The 21,805-nt window shown below is 34.5% G+C and overlaps 1 protein-coding gene and 1 long non-coding RNA gene across 2 annotated transcripts; one reads left to right on the top strand and one right to left on the bottom strand.

The window, feature by feature from the left end:
• Window positions 1-248: 248 nt before the first annotated feature.
• On the top strand, window positions 249-18,545 carry EMB2788 (ribosome 60S biogenesis amino-terminal protein). Its single transcript, XM_018125132.2, has 14 exons — window positions 249-335; window positions 501-1,638; window positions 1,739-2,471; window positions 2,764-3,259; window positions 4,518-4,669; window positions 4,745-8,164; window positions 8,286-8,498; window positions 9,783-9,986; window positions 10,128-10,331; window positions 11,904-12,062; window positions 14,147-14,497; window positions 15,065-15,500; window positions 16,315-16,405; window positions 17,544-18,545. Exons 1-14 carry the CDS (start codon window positions 302-304, stop codon window positions 17,746-17,748), a joined length of 7,836 nt encoding a protein of 2,611 aa, XP_017980621.2. The 5' UTR covers window positions 249-301; the 3' UTR covers window positions 17,749-18,545.
• Window positions 18,546-19,592: 1,047 nt separating this feature from the next.
• On the bottom strand, window positions 19,593-20,322 carry LOC148761722 (uncharacterized). The gene is made up of 2 exons (XR_016027552.1): window positions 19,702-20,322; window positions 19,593-19,670 (listed from the first exon to the last, which is right to left on the bottom strand). It is a non-coding gene; the product is annotated as an uncharacterized LOC148761722 (long non-coding RNA).
• Between the last annotated feature and the right edge of the window lie 1,483 nt (window positions 20,323-21,805).

Raw genomic sequence — 21,805 nt, 5'->3', positions numbered from 1 at the left:
TAAAGTTGTTTGCGACTTTTCCGTATAATTTGAAAAATTTTGTTTTCAGAAAAAAGAAAGGGGCAACAAAGTGAGAGAATTTAAGAAATTTAATTGGGCCCAGATTATTTTCCTCCATTAATCTCATTGGGCCTTTCAAAACCTAAAAGAAACAAATAAAGCCCAACTAGAAATACCGGCCCGCCCGAAATCAAAAACCCTCTCTTTCTTAAACCCTCCGACTTGGCTATTTGAGTGTGGGAGAGGCAAAACGGTTTGGTTGATTTAACGGCTTGGTTTTTCAGTTTTCACTTGCCCTTCAATGGAGGAATGCATCTTTGCTTCTGATAACCAAGGTATATCATCTGTTCTGTTTATCACTTTTTTTTTTCTGGGTTTTGTTTAGTTCTTGCTCCGTTATTACTATAATTTAATGTCTATAAAAACTGGGTTTTTCTGATAAAGAAATTTGGTTTCCATAATTATCATTATTTATTTATTTGGGTATTGTTTTGTTGCAGTGATGGAGGGCGACAATGATACTGAAAGTGAGTTTGAGGGAGAGGAAGAGGAGGGAGTCCCAAAAACAATTGTTTTCGAATCTTCCCGCTCAGCTAAGTTGAAGGACTTATTGCATAAGATTAATTCTATCGAAATCAAATTGTTTTCAGATGCTACCAAAGATTTTGTTAAGTTGCTCAAAACTGATGCTGGAGCTGAATTGCTTCATCTTTATATTGAAACTTCTCCTTCCTTGTCGGAGCTTCTAGAAGCTTGGAAGCTTCGACAGGGGAAACCTGGAATGTCCTATGTATTGTCATTGATTTCGGCTATTTTAAGTCACCCCGAAGGGAGAAGATATAATGATAAATTGGGTGTGAGTAGGGTGCTTGACAAGTTTGCTAGATTGATTGTTGATGAAAAGTTGGAGGATGTTTATAGGGAATTGAATACTAAAGATGGGAAGCGTCAAAATGCTGCACTTTTGTTGATGGGTTCCGTTGTTAGGCGTGGCTCAGGGTTGGCCTCTGAGGTTGCCAAGAAATTTGATTTTAAACTCCAGGGGTTTTCCAAACTTTCTGAGTACAAAAAAAGAAAGCAGATTGATAAGAAGAAACATTCGACTAGAAAGTCATTTGTTGGGTTTGCTATGTCGTTTTTGGAGATGGGGAAGCCGGGGTTATTGAGGTGGGTGTTGCAACAGAGGGAAATGTATTCTGGTGTATTGAGAGGCCTTGGGAATGATGATGACGAAACGGTTACATATATATTGTCTACACTGTGTGATAGGGTACTCACAGAAGAGTCATTAGTGCCCCCTGGTCTTAGGAGTGTTCTCTTTGGCAGTGTTACATTGGAACAGCTGGTGAACATTTCTGGAAGGCAGAATCGTGGGGTTGCTGTGGAGTTGGCATATCGCGTTCTTCTTATGGTTTGCACAGATCCTTCTAATGGTTTGATGCCTGATTTGGAGAGAAAACCTAATCCATTAAAGGGTAATCCAAAAAGATTATTGGGGGTCATGAAAAAGCTAAAAGCTACAGAGATTGGCTATCATAAGGACTTACTTTTGGCTACTCTTAGGGGGAGACCATCCTTGGGTGCAGCTTATATGGATGAGTTCCCATACAGTGTTGAAGATCATGCATCGCCTACTTGGTCAGTTTTCATATCACTTTCATAAGATCCTCCCTTTTATACTTGTTAATACTATTTCCTATATTACTGTATGTGTTCATGATAATTGAAGCACTTGCAGGGTTTCTACTGTTTCTCTGGCAGCAAGCTTGATTTCCTCAGTGGCCATGGGAAATCCATTTGGTTTCCTTGATGCTAAGTCTCATGATCCACCTTCCTTTGATAGTGTAGACATGCAAAATATCATTAATTGCATATGTCCTCATCCACTCAGCAGATCTGTAGTCACCAAGGGTTTGCTTCACTCTGATTTTCTTGTGAAGCATGGAGCCTTAAGGCTTCTTTTGGAGGCATTGAAGTTGTTAGATTCCTTCATCAGTTCTTTGAACAACATTTTTTTGGTGAGAAATCAGATGATGCAAAGTTGGGCACTGGTGAAGCAAGATATTCAGAATGAGGTTCGAACTTTGCTCCCTGATACACAGGTCCTGTTGACATTACTTTCTTCGCTAGGTACCAACAATAGAACTCCAAAGTCTTCTTTGAAGAGGAAATTTGGTTTAGAAAAATTTCCAGACAACAGTAGTTTAAAGAAATTAAAAGCTGGTGTTTTGAAGGAGGACTCAGACATTATTGTAGGTGGGATAAGCTCTGTTCCTGACGTTGCTCTGCCTGATGATCATGACGTGGTTGCAGATGCACATGTGACAGATGAGTTGGACATTGAAAAGGAATTTTTGAATGTCATTTCAGACATTTGGGGTTTAGACCTATGCTCTAGCCCTGTTATGGAATTAAAAGATGTGGAGATGTACTTCTACTCTAAGCTTCTTGATGCTCTCAAGATATATCTTGTAAGTTTCAATTCTTAGAATATGTATCTTCTAATTTCCAATTTGTAGAACCTTGTTTGTGAGATCGGTCACCAAGATCCATGGTTTCAACTGGCGGAGCAAACATTCTCATGGATGTTTAATTTGCTTAGTAGCATTCTTTTGGATAATGAAGTTTCTAGCCAAGGCACCAAATGAGTGACATGAATTTTTGAGGAAAACTTGTAGCTTATCATTTTTCTTTTGAATTTTGAAGTAAATAATCTCTATTGTAATTTTATTCTAAAATAGAATTTTGTTTTACTTTGTGCAGCGGACTGTACCAACTGTACTAGAGGGATCATTTGACTTCTTCATGAATCTTGTGAACAGTACATTAGCATTACCAATAGATCTGCAGCGCTCTCTTCTGGCTTTGCTAATTGAATATATAGGATGGTCTCCAGGGAATGGAAAATCCAATAGAATCCCATTACTGATGTACAAGCATCTGCATACGTTCATTAACTTGCTAACACTTTCACCAAATAGTGACATAAAGAATCAAGCTTATAATCTGGCAAGAGCAGCAATGTTGAGTACTGGTGCATTTGACAGAAACCCATATGAAATTGGTGCATGGTTCTTATTTTTGCCAGGTTATAGGAGAAATAAATTGTCTGTTGAGGTGCAAGGAGTAGAAGTGCTGCAGAACCTGTCTCAAGTTGTTGTCTCATTCTTGGGTGACGCAATTTCCACCATTGGAAATAATCTGTTCAAACATTGGGATATTGTTAGGCAATATATATCCCGCTTAAAAGGCTTTAAAGGTAGCTAGTGATTTATATGCTTTTTTGACCTTATCTTGTTATATATGCATACCTAACTTTGTAAATTGAATATGTGCTTACTAGTTACAAGTACTCCCTCTATCCAATTTTCTTTGTCCAGCTTTCTGTGTTGGAATGTTCCAAAATTGCATCCTCTTCCCATTTTTGGACACCCAATGCTCATACTGTATTCCAAATTTTGTTTTCACAATTTTTAATTTTACTGTTTGGTATTAAAGGCGTTTAACATCAATGTTATAAAAAATTTTAAAATTTCAATGTAAAATACACTAGAGTTAAGGCTTTTTTTCTTATATTTATGAAATCCAAATGGTAGAAACAACAAGGGACAGGGGAATATTGTATATTTATGCTTTTACTAATAGCTGCATTAATTTTCAATGTTTATATTGCTTTAAGCTGTTTGACATTGAGATTGCTTGTTGAAATATTGAATGATCTGCAATCAAATGGAGAATTTTTGCTTCCCTATCTCTTCCAATGTTTCAAAAATATGATGAGAACAAAGCTGGTCCCTGTTTGAGCCATTTCAAGATTTATAACTGATGCTGTGAGCTTAAATCTATCTTTTCCTTTTATGTTAAATATTTGTCCACATGAACATTTTTGTAGCTTGTGGCGTTACAAAGTAAATAGGTAATGGACAACTTTATGCATGACTCATTCTTTGCCTTAATAGTTTGTTATTGCTCTTTCTGTTCTGAGTTATTCTTAACTTTTAACTCAGTGCAAAGTATCCCTTCTTGCTATTCACTGTAATTGACAACTACTTTAAAACCAAGATCAGCTTGTATGACCAGATCACTGTTGCTGCATTGTTATCTTCTTTATTTTGGGCAGTAACAGCTTATGCGAGGTTGATGAAGCTGTTACTTCTATTGCAAAAGCATGCTACTCTTTGGATCTGGGTAGCAATATTTTCTAACAAGCTTAGCTGAAAATTGGTTCTAACATGTTTGGTGTTTAAAAATCTCATATACTCAACATATCAAGAATCTGATATGAGTTTAAGTCATTAGATGTTTTAAGTCTGTCAGATTTTCCGTCAATTGACATAGTTTCAGTGATGAATAACTTATGGTGACTTTGCTAATGATTTAGAGAGTAAATCTTGTTCTCTAAAAAATCTAAAATAAGTGGGGAAGAGATTGTGGTCTGTGGTTCAAGATTTTTCTGTCTGTCAAAAATCATGATGAACAGCAGTATATTTACTGAAGCCACTGCTCATGTTCTGCAGGTATATCCCCTAACTTCAGCCCTCTTATTGTATGTGCCCTGGACAAGTGTATAAGATTGCTCAATTCCTCATCTGGAACCTTTTCACTATCTGAGAAGTCAATGATATCACTGTATGTGTGCAACACATTGAAGTATCTCCTGCAAACACAGGTACAGATTTTGTGCTTTACCTTATGCTTGAATACTGTCTGTTTCTGATTTTCTAAGATAACTGAATTTTGATAGGTAGATGCGGGATTATTGTCTGATTTAGTTCAAACAGTTTTGTCTGAGGGACTTGGTGATTGCCGTTCCATGGTTTATGATTCTGGGGATCTCTTACGTGAGTGGAGGCCATTGAAGAACTTATTTTACTTCTCACAAAGTGCATGGTGTCAGCCACCTCGTTATTTTCTTTCCATTGACAAAAATGCTATCCCTGATGATAGTTCTTTTGCGATTACACTAGGTGAAGTGAAAAAATTTATTGGAAATGAGCAACATGGTGAACTAACTGGAATTGTTAAAGCCTTTTATTCTGCAATGTTATGTGCAACGCCTGAGGATATATTAATCAATTTTCCTTTGGTAATGACTATTTCTCTGAAGCTTGGTGTAGCTGTCCCACTATTGTCATCAATAATATTTAGTGAGCAAAATTTTCTTGTTGGTCTTTCTAATTTATGGCCTGAAGTGTTTGTTCCTGGTCTGGAAATGGCTTTATTAGAGATCCATCAGAAAGGCAAGGATGATGATGAAGGAATGACCTCTAACATTGATTTTGATACGATACAATCAGCTGCTGCAGCGTTTAGTTTGTTTTTGAAGCAGGTGCCCTTTCATGTGCTATTTCCAGCAACTATAAGCATTGATGCCCCTTATTTATCAGAGTCCTCCAAGATACAGGACTTGCTTTTGTCTAAAAGGTCAGATTGGACTAGTGATTGCCCCATTTCCTTTCTGCGCCTTGTGTTATTTTGGTTTTATCGTGTACGATTGTTTTGTAGAAACAAACAGTTAAATGAACTGGAACAAGTTTCTGATATTTGTTTGATTATCATAAAGCACATGTTTTCCCAACTGTTGGCTTTGAAGCCTGATTTTGAGTGTTCAATGAATACTGAAGTTCCTTTGTTAGCAGAAACCATAAGAGAAGTGGGAGAAATCATCTTATGTCATCCGGAAATGATATCATCACTGACCTGTCCATTGAGCTGTAATAAGGAGGTGACAACAGGACTTCTAGGGAATGGTTTAGAGACTTTTCTGAGTTTATCTGGGCAGAGAGTTCGTAAATTAGATCATCATGTCCTGGATCTTTTGACTGCAACTTTAGACTTCTACTTGTCTGTTTCGAAAAGCCATTATTCTGTCATTGAAGATGAAGCAAAGAGGACAATTCGGAGGGCTTTCAGTTCTTTGGTACAAAGGCTGTTTCTAGATGTAAAGGACAGGTTTGATGTGTGCAGTGGTAGTGGAGATTTGCAGCCACTTCTCTCGTCATTTTGTGCTATACATGCTTTGATTCTATTTATTTCCCCTTTTGAGCTTCTTGAGCTGGGGCATTGGATGTTTAGTAGAATTGATGTGAATAAACTGACAGCCGAAAATTCTCATGTAATGTCTGCTCTGTCTGTTGGTTTTTCTCTGGCTGGAGGTGGTTTTGAAGTTCTTTCCACTTATTTGCAGCAGCCTCTCATAGAGAGAGCTCCATATGATTTCTTATGGCAAGTGGAAGAGAAGACTTTTGATGTTAATATTTTGGAGGATATCTATGTTAAGGTTTGTAAGTTTGCCTGTAATTTTAATTTGGATTTTGCTGATATGTGTTTGCTGAGAGCTGTTAATGCTGTGTATAGACAAAAAAGCTCACAGCGTGGTGAACTTCATCCATCAAGTGCAGTAATGTCAAGGGTTTTGATGAGCACTCCAGTAGAAATGGTTTCTCATTGCATTTACAGGACAAGCATTGCAAAAGCTAAACTGTTGCATCTTCTTATTGAGATGAGTCCCCTGCATCTGTCAATCTTTGGGCAATTATTTTTAAGCATCTTAAACAAAGATTTTTTTTCCAATGGCATTTTGATGAAAGAAATCTCTGGTTATGCCCTTTCAGATGACAATTTTATGATGCTTCTTCCTGCTGCTTTATCATTGGTAAATTCAGCTTTTGTGAAATTTGAGAAGCACTTCTACCGGCATTTTAAAAGTATACCATCCTTTTATTCTAGGATGCTATTAAATGGTTTTGTGCATTGGAAAAGCTTTGTGTCTGGAGATCTATTTCAGGAGGAGTACAGCGAGTTCTTGCCCTCTTCTGCTCAAGAACTTTTTAATCTGGTTGACGAAAGTCTTCTGGGGAAAGCAATTCATTTGTTGAGATATCACTTTTTCTTAAGTGGAGACTCCTTGAAACTGAAAAAGCGATTGGAACTTTTTAATTCCATTTTCGCATATTCTGTTACACATGAAGAACTGCTTGATTGCGGTGTCTCTGAAATGGATTTTAGTTCAGTTAATAAGTCATTGAACCATATTAATAAAGTTGTTGCCAAAATATCATTCTGCAAGATGCTGTTATTTCCAGAAGATGATAAAGTTCTGTTTCTGCCCAAAGAAGAAGATGGAGGCTTGAGGGAAATCTCGTTAACAATGGGATCTAATAAGGCGGATTCATCAAGAATGCATTTCATGGATGCTTTAGTGGGTGCATGGCAATGGATGGTTAAGAAATTACCTTTAATTCCAGAGTATTCCATATCAATAATAGCAAAGAGTGGGGACTGCTTATGCTTGTACAGATGTTTGGAAGTTTTCATCTTGAGAAATATTCTTCAACTGACCAGAAAAATGCACAGTTATCTAATTCTGTTGCAATCTATTCCTTTTGTAGAACAATTAATGAGATCCACTCTCCTCTACAGATTTGAAGATTCCAAAACACTGGGAATTCTACGAAGCATCCTCATATTGCTGTCAGAGGGAAAATTTTCACGTGTTCTATGTCTTCAAATGTTGCTTGGTCATTCTCAGTTTGCCCCTATGATTCACTCTATCTCTAAATCATCTACCTCAGAGACTGGTACATTTTTCAGGCCTATGTCCAGTATTCTTAGGTTGCTTGTTGTCCCTGATATCACTTCAAATGTGAAGGATGGCAAGGATGATCAGGAAGCAGCTGAGATGTGCGTGAAGCAGCTAGAAATCCTTAAGTTACTTAGAACACTCCTGTCTGGTGCTGCTCAGTCTGATTTTGATTCTAGAAATGATAGTAGTATAAATCTTAAAGAATTGCATTTGTTGCTTCTGTCTTCTTATGGTGCAACACTAAGTGAAATTGACTTGGAGATGTACAGTCTGATAAATGAGATTGAGACCATTGATTCATCAGATTCTAAATATATTGCAGAAATAGATTACCTTTGGGGCAGTGCTGCTATGAAAGTAAGAAAAGAACATGGGCTGGAGCATGGTGCTTCTCGTAATATCATGACTGATATTGAAGCAGCTCAAGAGCGTCGAAAAATTAAGTACAGGGATAATCTTCCAGTTGACCCCAAAGTATGTGCTGCAACTGTGCTGCACTTTCCGTATGATAGAACTGCTAGCGATAGGCCTTTATCCTTGAACAAGCTTCAATCAGATAATATTAAGGACATGATTAAGGTATACCTTTAGTTACTGTAGTCCATTACTTTGAATTTTGTTCTGTATCTCCGGCATTTCTATTTCATGTTATGATTCTGCTATAGCACACTGATAATTTTTGTATTTTCGATGTATGCAGCTACATTCTCCTGGTGCTGGAAATATACAACGATATGATCCTTTTTTCATCATGCGCTTTTCAATTCATAGTTTGTCAGCAGGCTATATTGAACCAGTTGAGTTTGCTGGTTTAGGCTTGCTCGCAGTTGCATTTGTTAGCATGTCTTCTCTTGATGTCGGGATGAGAAAATTGGCATATGAAGTTCTTTCAAGATTCAAGATTTCACTGGAGGTACTGAATTTTGTTGGTATCAGTTAGCGTGCACTTTCGTTATATATGCATTTTCTCTAAATACATTGAAGTTACGGTTATTTAACATCTGTCCCCTTAATAGTTATAGACTAATAGTTGTGTGCTTGTGTTTTGTAAAAATTTTTAAAGGGAGAATAAGTATTAGGGTTTAATAATTTTGTTACTTTTGATCATGAGTGTGTATCCTCTTTGTTTTTGTTAAAATTAGTTGCCTTCAAAGGGTAGTCTTTACAGAAAGGCAGAAAGTGAACCTTGTCAGATGTTTTTGTTTTTCTGGTGATTGAAGTTTGAATTTGGTCCTGCTATTTCAACTTGGTGGTTTTAGGCCCTCTACCCAAATTTTAATGAAATTAATCCATACACTTTTGTTGAAAGTCAATTTAAGGACAATGATAACGGTATGAAAATTCTACCATTACTTTGGCTACGTGGCATTTTGATTGATTATGTGGCATGCTGACCTAAATTTTTTATGGAGACGCGTACATGTTCACACAAAAAAACCTTTATTTTTAATAAAAAAAACTAAAAGTTTGTTTTTTAGAATCTAAAACAAATATTAATTATTATTTAATTAAAATAAGCATATAATATTTTTAGATTGATTTTTGCCATGTGATCAGAAACTTAATCTATCTCATCATTGTCATCACCAAAATGCCACATCATGTAAATTAACTGTAAAATTGTAACACTGTTAGCAATTATCCTTAAATCGACTTTTAATAAATGTGTAAGGATTAATTTCATTAAAATTGAGGTAGAGGGGCTAAAACTGCCGAATTGAAATAGTGGAGGGACCAAATTCAAAATTCAACCTTTTTTTGGCTGTGCAGTCTGATGATGTTCACACAATTTGAAACATCTTGCTTCTCACCAAGAAAGACAAAACCATAATTGTTTTGAAAAATAATAAACATAAATTCAACTTATAAACCTTTTCCTTTTAAAAGTAATCTGTGCCTCCTGGTAAGTTTATATTATAAGTTACTCCTTGGCGGGTTCACAATTTGCCTGTTTCAGTTCAATGGTTCCCCAATGCATGAATTTCGGAAAAATTTGAGTTTCCCTGTATTGGATAATTCTTTCTGGAAGCAGACTTTGGTGCTTGAATCTAAACTAGCAACTAAGCTGTTAATTGGATTAGATATTATAAATATGGGGATATTAGATTTTCCTGACTAATTGTTGTGCATAAGTTTGCTAATTGCATGGAATTTTTAGTGAAGTAATATTTACCCAAAATTCAAATTAATTTTTCAGAGGTGTCAGAGGAAAAAAGATGTTATGCGACTTCACCTGTTGTTGATGTATATGCAAAATGGAATAGAAGAGCCATGGCAAAGAATCCCTTCTGTTATAGCTCTTTTTGCTGCAGAGACATCACTGGTTTTGTTGGATCCTTTGCATGAACATTATTCAACCTTTAATAAGCTTTTGATGAACTCTTCTAGAGTAAATATGAAGGTACTTGTTTATGACCAAGATAAGTTTTGCAAAAAGCCAAAAACCGTTTGTTTAAAAAATGCTTCTTTAAATTGCTTGCCTTTTTCTTATTATTACTATGTATGGTAGCCAACTCTTTATATGTTTCATTTGTGTTTGCAGCAAATACCCTTGTTCCATGATTTTTTCCAGAGTAGTGCTGTTAACTTTAGAGCACAGAGGCTCTGGATACTTCGCCTAGCCAATGCAGGGCTTAATTTAGAGGATGATGCTTGGTTGTATATCAGGAGCTCTATTTTAGAGACTCTGATGAGTTTTTATGTTTCCCCTCTTTCAGATAATGAGTCAAAAAAACTAATTCTTCAGGTAATATATAGGCTGTTATGATTGGTTGTCTGGTTTTTTATATACTTCTATATCATATTTTCACCAGCCAATTATGTCATTGCCAGTTTCTTGAAAAGGTTGAAATTGTCACTTTTTCTGTAAATTTAATTTTTGTCTCATTATCATCTTATCGCTGATACATTCATACTATATTCTTATTTTTAATGTGATTTTAGTCCCTCTATCCCATTATATTTCCTCTTTGAAAGAGCACTAATCATTGATTGTTAGTATATTTAAGTTTTACAATGGAGTAACTTTTTGTTCATTTTGTGCGAAGTTGATGAACAGTTACAGTAATGAAGGGTGTATTGGAGTTTGGTAATTGTGGTTTAGGGTTCTTGAAAGCTTAGGTTTTGTTACATACATCAAAGGGAAAGAAGTATAGAGGGCCAAGACTAGTTGGCAATCCTTAAAGAACTTAAGTGTGGTGAGTGGTGACCGGTGAGGAAACATTAGATTTTGTATTAGTGTGGTAATGGCACAAAGCTTAGGTAGTTAGAATATTGACAATATGGGAAGAATGCTGTAATGGAAATAATTGGGCAACAAGTGATTAAGGTTTAGATGTAGGGCTTTGAAGAGACTAGAGGGAGAAAATTGAGGTAAAAATGAGCCAAAAAATAACTTAAAAGAAGATTTGAGTAAATATTTATATCATATTATTGGGATAAGGGTAAGATTTTGGTGGAGTTCCTTAGGTTCCCCAACAGAATCATATCATGTGTCAATTTAAGTTCAAAGGTTCAAGGTGGGTTTAATGCCAAGTCCACAATTTTAATGCTTTACATAGTTTTACTAGGAACTGAAGGAACTCCACCTTTAGCTGATATGATGTGATCTGATGAAAGTTATCTATTCAAGAAATTCGATGTGGCATGGAGGACACTAGGGAACATTTAAGCTCCCTATGACAGGTTAAGGTTAAAAGAAGGGTTCTTCTTAATGAATGCTAAACTTTATAAGTCAGCCAATCAATCTAGGTTGCAACATTTCTCCTGCTAGCCACAGATTACTTGTTTTCAGTTGTTCTGGTTTGTTCGATTAAGCATGGGAAAAGTTAATGAGAATAATAGAAATAAAAATAACATTTTGCTCTGTAGATAATGCAAGTCATAGACATCATGGGGCTAGTTGGAACAAATGTGAGGAGAATTAATTTGGAACAGAGGAAATATGTTTCGTTGATGCCGTTTCTGGATTTATGTTGACAGACTTGGGTACATTGATTGGTAAAGTTTTATAACAATTTTGATGTACTGTATTGATCAATTTCAAATACAATCATCTTGTTTGGCCTTTGATTAAATGGAATCACAACTATGATTCTCCGAGATTAATATGTAGATGGTTATCTATGATTTTTTCTATCCATTTGTTCTTTGGATCTTTATATTCAGATTGCTACCATTGTGACAAACTCAGGTGTCAACTTGGCCCATTATCTTGTGAAACTTTGAAGCTGGTGGTCTGTCATTTCATATATGATATTGAATTTTTGCTTTTTTAATCTTAACTGGTCTTCTTCCATTTATTAATTTTTTTTGGCAGATACTGAAAAAGTCTGTTCAGTTGCATAAAATGGTTCGTTATCTGGTTGAACAGTGCAGTCTGTTTTCATGGTTGTCATCTATTCTCTCAAACTATAGCAGGGTGCTGCTTGGAGATGAAAACAGAATTTTCTTAACTGAGCTGGTTATGGTTATAGAGGTAGTTACCTTTTTCCACTTGATTCTACAAATGGACCTTTGTACTATGATTTTTGGCATCATGTGTTGGAACCTTCTTATGCCTTACAGATTCTAACTGGCCCTTTTCCTTCGAAGGATCTTATTTCCTTAACATTCTAATAGAAGTTTTATTTTCTCCTCAATTCATGGCATCCCCACTCTGCTTTCTCTCTTTGTTGTCATCATGGGCCTCATTCGTTTAGCTTGATTCGAGGCTGGCATTACTTTTAATGATCACGAAATTTAACTTAATCCACCTACTCTATTATGAATAACTAGGTCTTCTTTCATACTGTAAAGGAGGTTATCATTTAGGCACAGCTTCTTTTAAGCTTTTCTTGATGATATGTCTCTGAAAATTCTGCAATGATCTATAGCAAATTACTTTCTCCAAATTGACATCCCTTGTTGTCATCTCTTGCTTATGCTAAGCATATGTCTGTAAAGTATAAATAGTTCCTCTTTCAGGTTTTGCTCAAATGATTTAATCCAATAATTTGCAAAGGTCTGTTGCCACTTTGGTTGGAGGTGGCAATTTGGGGGCAGGGTGGGTCAGGTTAGGTTTGTGTTGAGTTGTTTTGAGTTTGGGACTTTGGATCATTATGGGTTATGACTTTTCTTTTATGTGTATATATGTGTACATGTGGCAAAATAAAAATTGGAATTGTCAAAATTCTTGGAATTTGGATAAGGGATTTTGAAGGCCCAAATTTCTCATTTCAAATGATACCATTTGTGAATTCCTTGATTTTCTTAGGAAGACATAAACTTTTGTTCTCTTTCCTCTTAGATGTAACTTTTATTTTCTTTCACTCTTAACTACAATGACTCATTTTTAAATACGTTTCTTGATCTTTTCAATATTATTACTAACATCTGTACATATTTACAAATCTAATGACACCGATGCAACATGTTTTCTCTATCTTTTTCTTTTTCTATCTCTAACATCATTGTTCTTTTTTTTTTAATACTTATTTTATTTTCTTTATCTCATCAAATTCCAATATTCAAAATTTCAAAATTCCACATCCAAACACACCCTTAAGATCAGGTTTGGATTGTTGGCTTTTCAAGTCAGTTCAGATTAGGTCATGTTGGGTTTTGGCCTTTGGGCAGGTTTTTCAGGCTTGGGTCGATTTTTTCCCCATTTTACTTGCATGACTTTTAGATTACAGTTTATCATGTGGCTTATGTACCAATTCAAAATAATTTAATAGCAAGAAAATTATCTAATTGAAGTGTTAGAGTGAAGATGAAATTTACTCTTTGACTCCATCCTCTTAAAAAGTTTTTTACTTGACTTACTGAGGTCAATATTTGATAACTTACTTAATACACAATTTATATTTTCTTCAAGGTGATTGGTGTCATTTTATTCCGCTCTCTACTATGTGGCTACACCCTTGGACAGAGTAGGTAACCATTTACCTACCTAATTGCTATCCCTAGTGAGTGACACGTAATTCAGATATAGAAGCTGTATCCTTGTTGATAATTTAAGTAGACTAATAAGGTTGGGTGAAATTGGTTTTAGATGCAGTTTCTTCAACCCACCTAAACATGACCATGCATTTCTTTAAAGACTTACAATTAGCCATGCAATTTTTTGAGTGCAAACTTTGGAATAGTATCCTAATAAATGAATTAGTGTGTGATTTATGTATTGTGAGGTGAATGTAATTTCTCTATTTCACAATTTATGTGAAATCGATTTCTGATTTAGCAAAATTTCAAGTTTGTCTTTTTAATTTAAACTTAGTGTTTTCATCTTTGTTGTCATTGCTATGAACTATCAGAATTGCTCTATGATGGAAAATAATTCTTAATCAAATGCTATGGTAGGGCCAATGATATGGGTGCTGCTTGGATTCACCATCTTAATATAACTTAAGATAGTCTTTATTTTTTTATTTTTTTGGATAAGCAACTTATTTAAGATGGTTCCAATACTTAAATGCTAATTCATAGTTATATGAACCTTTAATGTCTGATGTGCTCTATGGATATGTTAAATGTTAACTTTAATGCTATATTTACTAATGTTTCTGTTTTTTAATTTAGGTTGTCACCGAGGTTATTTCATCAAAAGATATCACTGAATGGTTGCAAAGCTGTGCCCTTGAACAGCTGATGGAACTTGCATCTCATCTATATAACCTTCTAGTTGGTGGCATGAAGTTGATAAATGAACATGCTGCTTTTGTCAATCCAACTTTACAGATCATCATATCCACACTAAAGATGTCCCAGAAAAGGCAAATGTACCAGCCTCATTTCACCCTATCACTTGAGGGTTTATTTCAAATCTATCGAGCCGTTAATGAGCATGACATTGGAAGATATAGTGGAAATGCAGAGTGTGGGCTTGAAGCTATACTTACGAGCACACCTCCTATTGACATGTTTTGCATGGTTCCTCTCTCTCGCTCTCTCTCTGTTTTTCTACCTCTTTTTGATGAGTATAAATAGTTATGTCTCTACATGTATATGATGTATCATGCCAGAACTTTATAACTGGTGTTTTATAATGTCAACTAGTTTTGTACAATCATCATTTATGCTGATTAAGGCCCCTTAATATTTCTTTTTCTTTAAAATGGAGGACAGGGAAAACATTTTTACTCATACATTTTGTTGAATAACTCTCAAGCAGCTCTAAAGATAAAAGAGAAGTGGGATTCATTGTTACCTGACATTGCTGCTTATCTATTTGTATCTCATGCGTAATAGTAGGTTCATATATGTCAGAGAAATATATAGCACTCTGTTTAATACTTTGACATTATTGGATTAGACTAATGTGGTTTTTGAGTTTTTTAAATCAATACCTGGCTCAGAAGAAAGAAAGTAGGAAAGAAAAAGAGAAAGGAGTTCTTTCAATCCATATTTTCTTTTGTTACCAATTCTGTTTTATATCCACTATTGTGCTACCTTGTTCCCTTCACTAAACAATAGATTCCCTTTGGATGTATCTTGCAGGATCGAGAGAAGCTCTCAAGTTTTCTTATTTGGGCCACTTCTACTGCCTTAAAGTCCGAGTCTAGAAAAATGTTTCAGTGCAAAGAATCTGGTCTCTATCACCCAGTAATCTTAGAGGAGGCAACACATGAGGAGTCCTTGACGTTGAAACTATTACGCTGGCTTACTGCTTCTATAATTCATGGGAAGCTTTCTTGGAAATTTAATGATTGGATTGCCAAGTTTTCAGACAGATCAAACTCAAAAACTCTTCAGTCTTTGTTGGAATATGTTCCAAAGGGAGATAAAGAAGGCAACAAAAGTAGCTTTGACTGTGAGGAGATGTTAGCAGCCCAAGTCTTCTATCTCCAGCAGTCTCTTGGCATAAATTGCAGTGCTCTTCCATCAGTCATCTCTGCACTTTGTCTCCTCCTTTGTGATGATTCCAAAGTTGCAGGTATACTAAAATTTGATTAATGTCTTGTCTATATGGCATCATGGATTGAGGGTGGGAATAGGGGTCAAATTAGATTTCAATTTGGTTTATGAAAAGAATCAATTGACATGTTTGTTGCCAACCAATCAGGTTAAATACTCTTCTAATTTATGCGAGATATTATGAACTTTGTAATGGGTGGTGGGATGTTAAACAATTAGTTGGACTCATTTTGGCATTTTATGATGGTAGAAGCTGTTAACAGAATACAAGATCCAGGTGTTCTATGAGCACTGGTGGATGTGTGGCGGGACTGGAAACTTATAGTCCTAAAGATGAATATGATATAATTTATGGACAAGTGGATTGAGACTGACTACAATTATGTGTTCTTTTTTTTTTTATTGAACCCAATACTTAATGAATGATAGCCATTGAGCAAAATCATGCTCTTACAATTTGAGATTCCATGTTACTAGTCATTCCCTGTCGCTAGTAAGGCTTCTGAATTAGTTTAAGGATACTCTTGTTTATTTAGAAACATATGTTTTACCCAATGATGCCATTGCCAATTATTTTGGCTCAAGGGATAGACCCTCTCTGCAGGTGTTTGACTTGTATATGCTTGTAATGTTGAACCTCACTGAGCGACTATAGTGGTTCTTAATTGTTATTTTCTTTCCCTGGGGTAAAATAGTATTTGTACCGATAGCTTTATTAAAAATTTCTTGGGGGAGTCTGTCAATTGCCAAAATAGTTCTTCTGTTTGCAAAAGTGCTTTTATGGAATTCTTTTTTAAATGATTTCTAACTTTTTGTGATTTTGGCTGAATCAGGATTGGACGTCATGCTTGACTTTAGAACTTCAATGGTGACCCTTTGTTCAATGATATGTTGCCCTCCTGAATCATATCCTGCTTGGAGATGGTAATATAGCCCCCATCCCCCATTTTTGGTTTTATGATAATTCTATCAGTGTTTTGTTAAGATGTGATAGTACATTTGGTAGCTGCAATTGAGCTGAGCTGAGTTGATTAATTGGGTCTCGCTTCAGCATATTTGGGGCACCATCAGACTCTAGCTTTTGCTCAAGCTTAAGCTTCATTAATATTCTTTGTATTTGGCTTGTTAGGAATTATCAACGTTGGGCTTGGGTCAAGGTGTCATTCCAGCAATCTTTATTCTTTTTTTTTCCCTGAAATACAACGGCATAATCCCACTCTGACTTCCAAATTGAAGAGAAAATAAATTAGCACAAAAAATCCTAGCCACACAGTATCATATGCCAAGGCTAATTCAAGAAGAATAACAACAAATTTGGAGAGATCAGTTAATAAAATGATTCCTACAAACATCATATTTAAGCAGAGAGGAGAACCATAGTTTGTTTAATATGAAAATGAAACAAACTTCAGGTTGCTTGGGCCTGTTTTGTTGGAGAAGCATATCTTTTGTTTTTGCTTAGATTTGGTTAAAGCAGGTGATAAACATAGCTGGAAAGCCTATCATGAAGACCTAGCTTCATTGTAGCCCCAGAAAATACTTAGTCATTCCCCCATGTCAGTTTTAATTGGTGACATATAAGTGGTCCTCACAGTCGGCTTGGCACCGACTGGTGGAAATTAATTAGAAATATGGGATAGAACCTAGGAATTTCAATTACCTTAGCAGTTTAACTTTTCCTTTTTAATGTTAATTTGTGAGTGTTTTTGATTAATCAAATTCACAGCACATGTGAATTTGTGACGTTTGCTACTAGGTTCTTTCCCATGGAAAATACTTGAAAAAAGTCTGAATATATGGTTGTTTGTTCAAAGTAGTAAATTGCCAGAGACAAGCATATAATAGATGTATGTATGTATGTATCCTGTAATTTCTTAAGTGTCCCCTCCCCTATCCACCCTCTCCAAAACAAAATAAAAAAGGGGGGTGGGAGTGGGATTGATTGAAGTCTTGATTGATTTTATTACTACCTATTCCTTGCTTGATCTAGTTAAGTTCATTTGAAATGTGTGCTACTATGCCCCGAGAGAAATTAAAATGCCCTGCTGTACTCTTTATACAGGTCATTTGACCAGCCGTGGAAGGATCATTCATCTGAATTGACTGATTTGGAGAGGATTGATGAGCTTCATGCCTGCCAAAAACTATTGGTGATGATCTCAAATGTGCTTTGGAGGAAGTCTTCAGATTTTCTGGCTTTATCGCTGCAAGCTGTAGAGAATTGTGGTGTATTGAAATGGGAAAGAAGTATTATAGAGACTGAATGATATCTCAGACAAATTCAATTCCTCTTTGCATTCTAGATTTTTATATGATGCAGCTATGGTGGGAAACCATTAGACCACTGCTCCAACTAAAGTAAAGATGGAAACAACCACCCCAAGTATGGTAAAGCTGAACACTATGGAGCTATGAACCGTCTGAGAAGACTAATAGTGTTGGAAGCAATGCTAGGAACAGCTACAAGGAAATACAGACAGAGTAATTCATGGCCATAAGAGTACAGATGTTGGAACCAAGTAGCAGCATGGAAACTGTGGCTATCTTTTATGGAAGGTTGTGGAGTTATGGGGATTATGGTGAAGAGTGATGCAGACGGGGTGACATGAAAACTGATCAGTGGAATCTTTGGACTTTGGTTACTTCTATCTGCTTGCGTCAATGGCCAAGACCTTCAGGAGTCTCTGCATTGCTCTTGGAAAGGCATTCTGCAGCAGGCCAATTAGCGAAACATAGCACGGCTACTGAGGTTTGTGATGAAGCCAGGTGCCACCATTCTTTATAAAGGTATTAGGCAAGGATGCTTTCGGCTTAAATTTGACTTGCTGCAATAATGTTGCTTGAAGTGAATAAACTAGCATGGCATGTGTAATCAAATATCTAATTAGGATCCAAAATTTTGGAAAAAATACATTAGTCTCAATGGACTCCTTTTACATTTTAATTAGTAGGTCAGTTATTTGATCGATTCGATTAGTATTTTCAAATGTCGATAGTCGATCGATTAAATCGATCTAATTGAATTTTTAATTAAAAATAAATAGATTGAACTGAGTTGATCAAATTTGGTTGGTTAGGTCAATTTATTCAGTTTTGATCTACTAATACTTTCTTCTAGACTACTAGAGATTCGGGTATTCATAATTGATGTTATTGAGTTACTCTGAAATCAAAATAGAAAAATATAATTTTGTAAAATTCAAAATGAAGTATTTTAGGTTGATTTAATTTGCAATTTAAATTCTTTCCAAACCTTTTTAAATAAATAATCAAAATTTAGTATTACATGACTTTTATAGTTATAAAATAACTTAAACGTTTCAAATGAAAAAAGTTATTTACTTGCATACATATAAAATTAATACATTTATATATTATACTAGAGTATACATTTCCAGTTTATTCAAGAAAATATAAATTTAATATTCATTTTAACAGACACTTGTTATTCATAATCGGTGGACACTGGTTATGATTGGTAAACACTTGTTATTAATCACAAAACACCTAAAAAGTATAAAAGACATAAAAGTTGTCTCTAATAAATAAATAACTTTAAGTCACAATTTCTTGTTCACACAGTTACTTAATTGTTCAATTACTTTACTTTAACAATTGAGTTTCCATAATAACAATTAGTTTTTTTTTTCATTTTTTTCTTTTCAATTTTTTTATCAAATTTTAACTTGAATAAATATAATTTTTAAAACCCAAAATAAACTAACAAATTCTGACCCTAACTAAGCTTTGAATTATCAAGCATGCACCAAAATATTCTAAAGTGTTAAATGACTTATAAAAAATTATTTTAACTTGAATAAATTATTCGAAAACTATTTTAACCAAATTATTTTAATTTCAATAAATTATTCAAAAACTTGCTACTCATGCGACTTAGAAAAATTCCCCTCTTTTGGCTAAATAGGTCTCTAAGACCCAAAAAGTTCAGGTGAAAAAAATCAATATAAATAAACAAAAGATAAAATAAATAATTTTTCATAAAAAAAGGAAAAATCGTGATTTGAGTAGCACTTCTTTCTCCCAAGACATGCCAATTTTGACTAGCTTTTCTTCCTTTTAAGATTTACAACACTTTTTCTCTTCCCCTCAATTTGTGAAAAGTCAAAGGTTTGGCAACAAGCTGCTAAACCCAAAGACATTGCCATTGGTAGCATGTGACCACCAAGACCTTGCCAATGGTAGCATGTGACCACCAAGACCTTGCCAATGGCAGCAAATAGAGAGGAAAGATTTTCAAAATCCTTCCCCTGCTTATAAAAAGGGAGGAAGCAAAAATAAAAAAAAAAGAATTAGGGAGGAGAAAAAAAAGTTAAGAGGAGATTACAAAAAAAAACCTACAAAAAATATGGTTTCTTACCAAAAACAAAACCTCAGAAGCTAAACCTTAGATCTAGTAGTAGAGAAGCCACAAGAAACACAAAATATATACAAAAAAAGTAGGATGGAACCCTTTCAAGAAATCACATATATAGCTTCAAGCTTGTTTTTTTTTTAGGGGAAAAGTGTTATGAGTTGAGTTTTTGTTGTGTTTGAGAAGTTGGATTTTTTTTTTTGAAGATCTACTTAGATTAGGGATTTGGTAGTTTTGGTAGTTGAGGTGAGATCGAGGAAGTGATCAAGATGAGACGGCAATCGTGTGGTGGTTGCATGGTTGAGTTTCAGAGTGGTGTGGTTGCAACGGAGAAGAGCATAATGGTGCGGCTATGGAGGAAAAGAAGTGTTTTGTGAAAATTAGGCTTTTCTATTTAGGTTTAGTTAGTTTCAAAACAGAGTCATTTGGGGCATTCTTAAAGCCATCTTGTAAACACCAACAGTGCGTTGTGGGAAGAAAGAATAGGCCTTGTTAGAGAAGGTCAACCGTGGCCATTGCTTGGGTGAGCCTTTCCTTGCGGCCTGTGTCTGGACGGACCCTTTCTTGAAGTTGAGCCAGCTCGATGACTTACCTTCAGATCCAGAATCTTGAACCATCAGTTGAGTCTAGAACTCTTGAACTAAGTTTCAGACCTTCGGTGAGTCCAGGAAGGTGTAACCCTTTGGACCTTTTATGTCATTGCTTGATTGTGGGCTTAGTTTAGTTGTCTGCATTTATCTAGATATCTTTTTTATGTGTTGATTAATTATATATTTTAAAAAATGGTATAAAAAATATATACGTGCACATACGCGCATGTTGAAATAATAATGAAAGTGGCAGCATATTATTGTATAAGATAATAAATGCTTATGTTGAATATTTGCGGTTGACGTGGTTATATTGTGAGAAAAAATGTTAATATAATATATATATATATATATATATATATATATATATATATATATATATATACTTATTTAAAATATATATGTAAAAAGAGTAGTTAAGGGTTTGAGTTGTGGCTTGGTAAGGTAACTAAGTCATGAGATTGTCTTTTGATAAAAAATAATAATAATAATAAAAGATAAAAATAATGAAATTAAATAATAGATAATAATCGATGATGGAATATTTATTCGGAACGCAAGAAGTCGCAATCTCAAATTAATTTTTTTGAAGTGAGGGATTTGATTTAAACTCTACTAGTATAATAGGAGGGTCTTAATCTTAAGTCTAATATTTTAATCCAAATGAATATTTCTTTAAAATATTAATAAAGAAAAGATATTAATAAAATGAAAAAGCTTAAAGTAGAAATGAAACAAAAAAGAAATAATAAATAAATAATAAATGCAAAAGATAGTAGGTGAAATATATGTAGCTTTAAAATAGTATAGAGTTGGGTTTAAAAAAAATTATAAAAATTAATATATGATAATTAAAATTTTGTAAATGAAAATGGTAGACAAAAAGAATAATAATAAATTATTTAGTTATATAAAGCATAAATAGATAGACTGCAAAGAATAAAATAATAAATAAGCGAATGGTTTTGATTTTTTAAAAATATATATTAAAAAGGGATAAAAAATAACAAAAAAGCATAAAGTAAAAAAGAATAAAATAATTAAAAAATTACAAAATGATAAATTATAGCAATAGTAAATGTATGGAATAAATAATGATTAATATTAAAATTTATAATCTACCATGTACCATCTTGGCATTATTTCAATATTAAGCATCTTGATATATTTTGTATGTGAGTATAAGCCTTGACGATGGAACTTTTTGAGAGAGCTTGTGAAGGCGAGTTCTCTTAGAAAATTACTTAAGTGAAAAGATATCTTCAAGTCCCACTAGTATGATGAGAGGGCTTAGTAAATGTCTTTAATAAAAAGGCATTTGCTTTTACTAGAGTTTACATTCATGAAAATATTGTTTTTACC

The sequence above is a fragment of the Theobroma cacao genome, chromosome 7 (assembly GCF_053813885.1).
Source record: "Theobroma cacao isolate CCN51 chromosome 7, ASM5381388v1, whole genome shotgun sequence".
NCBI lineage: Eukaryota > Viridiplantae > Streptophyta > Magnoliopsida > Malvales > Malvaceae > Theobroma > Theobroma cacao.
This window is presented reverse-complemented; position numbering and strand designations above follow the sequence as displayed.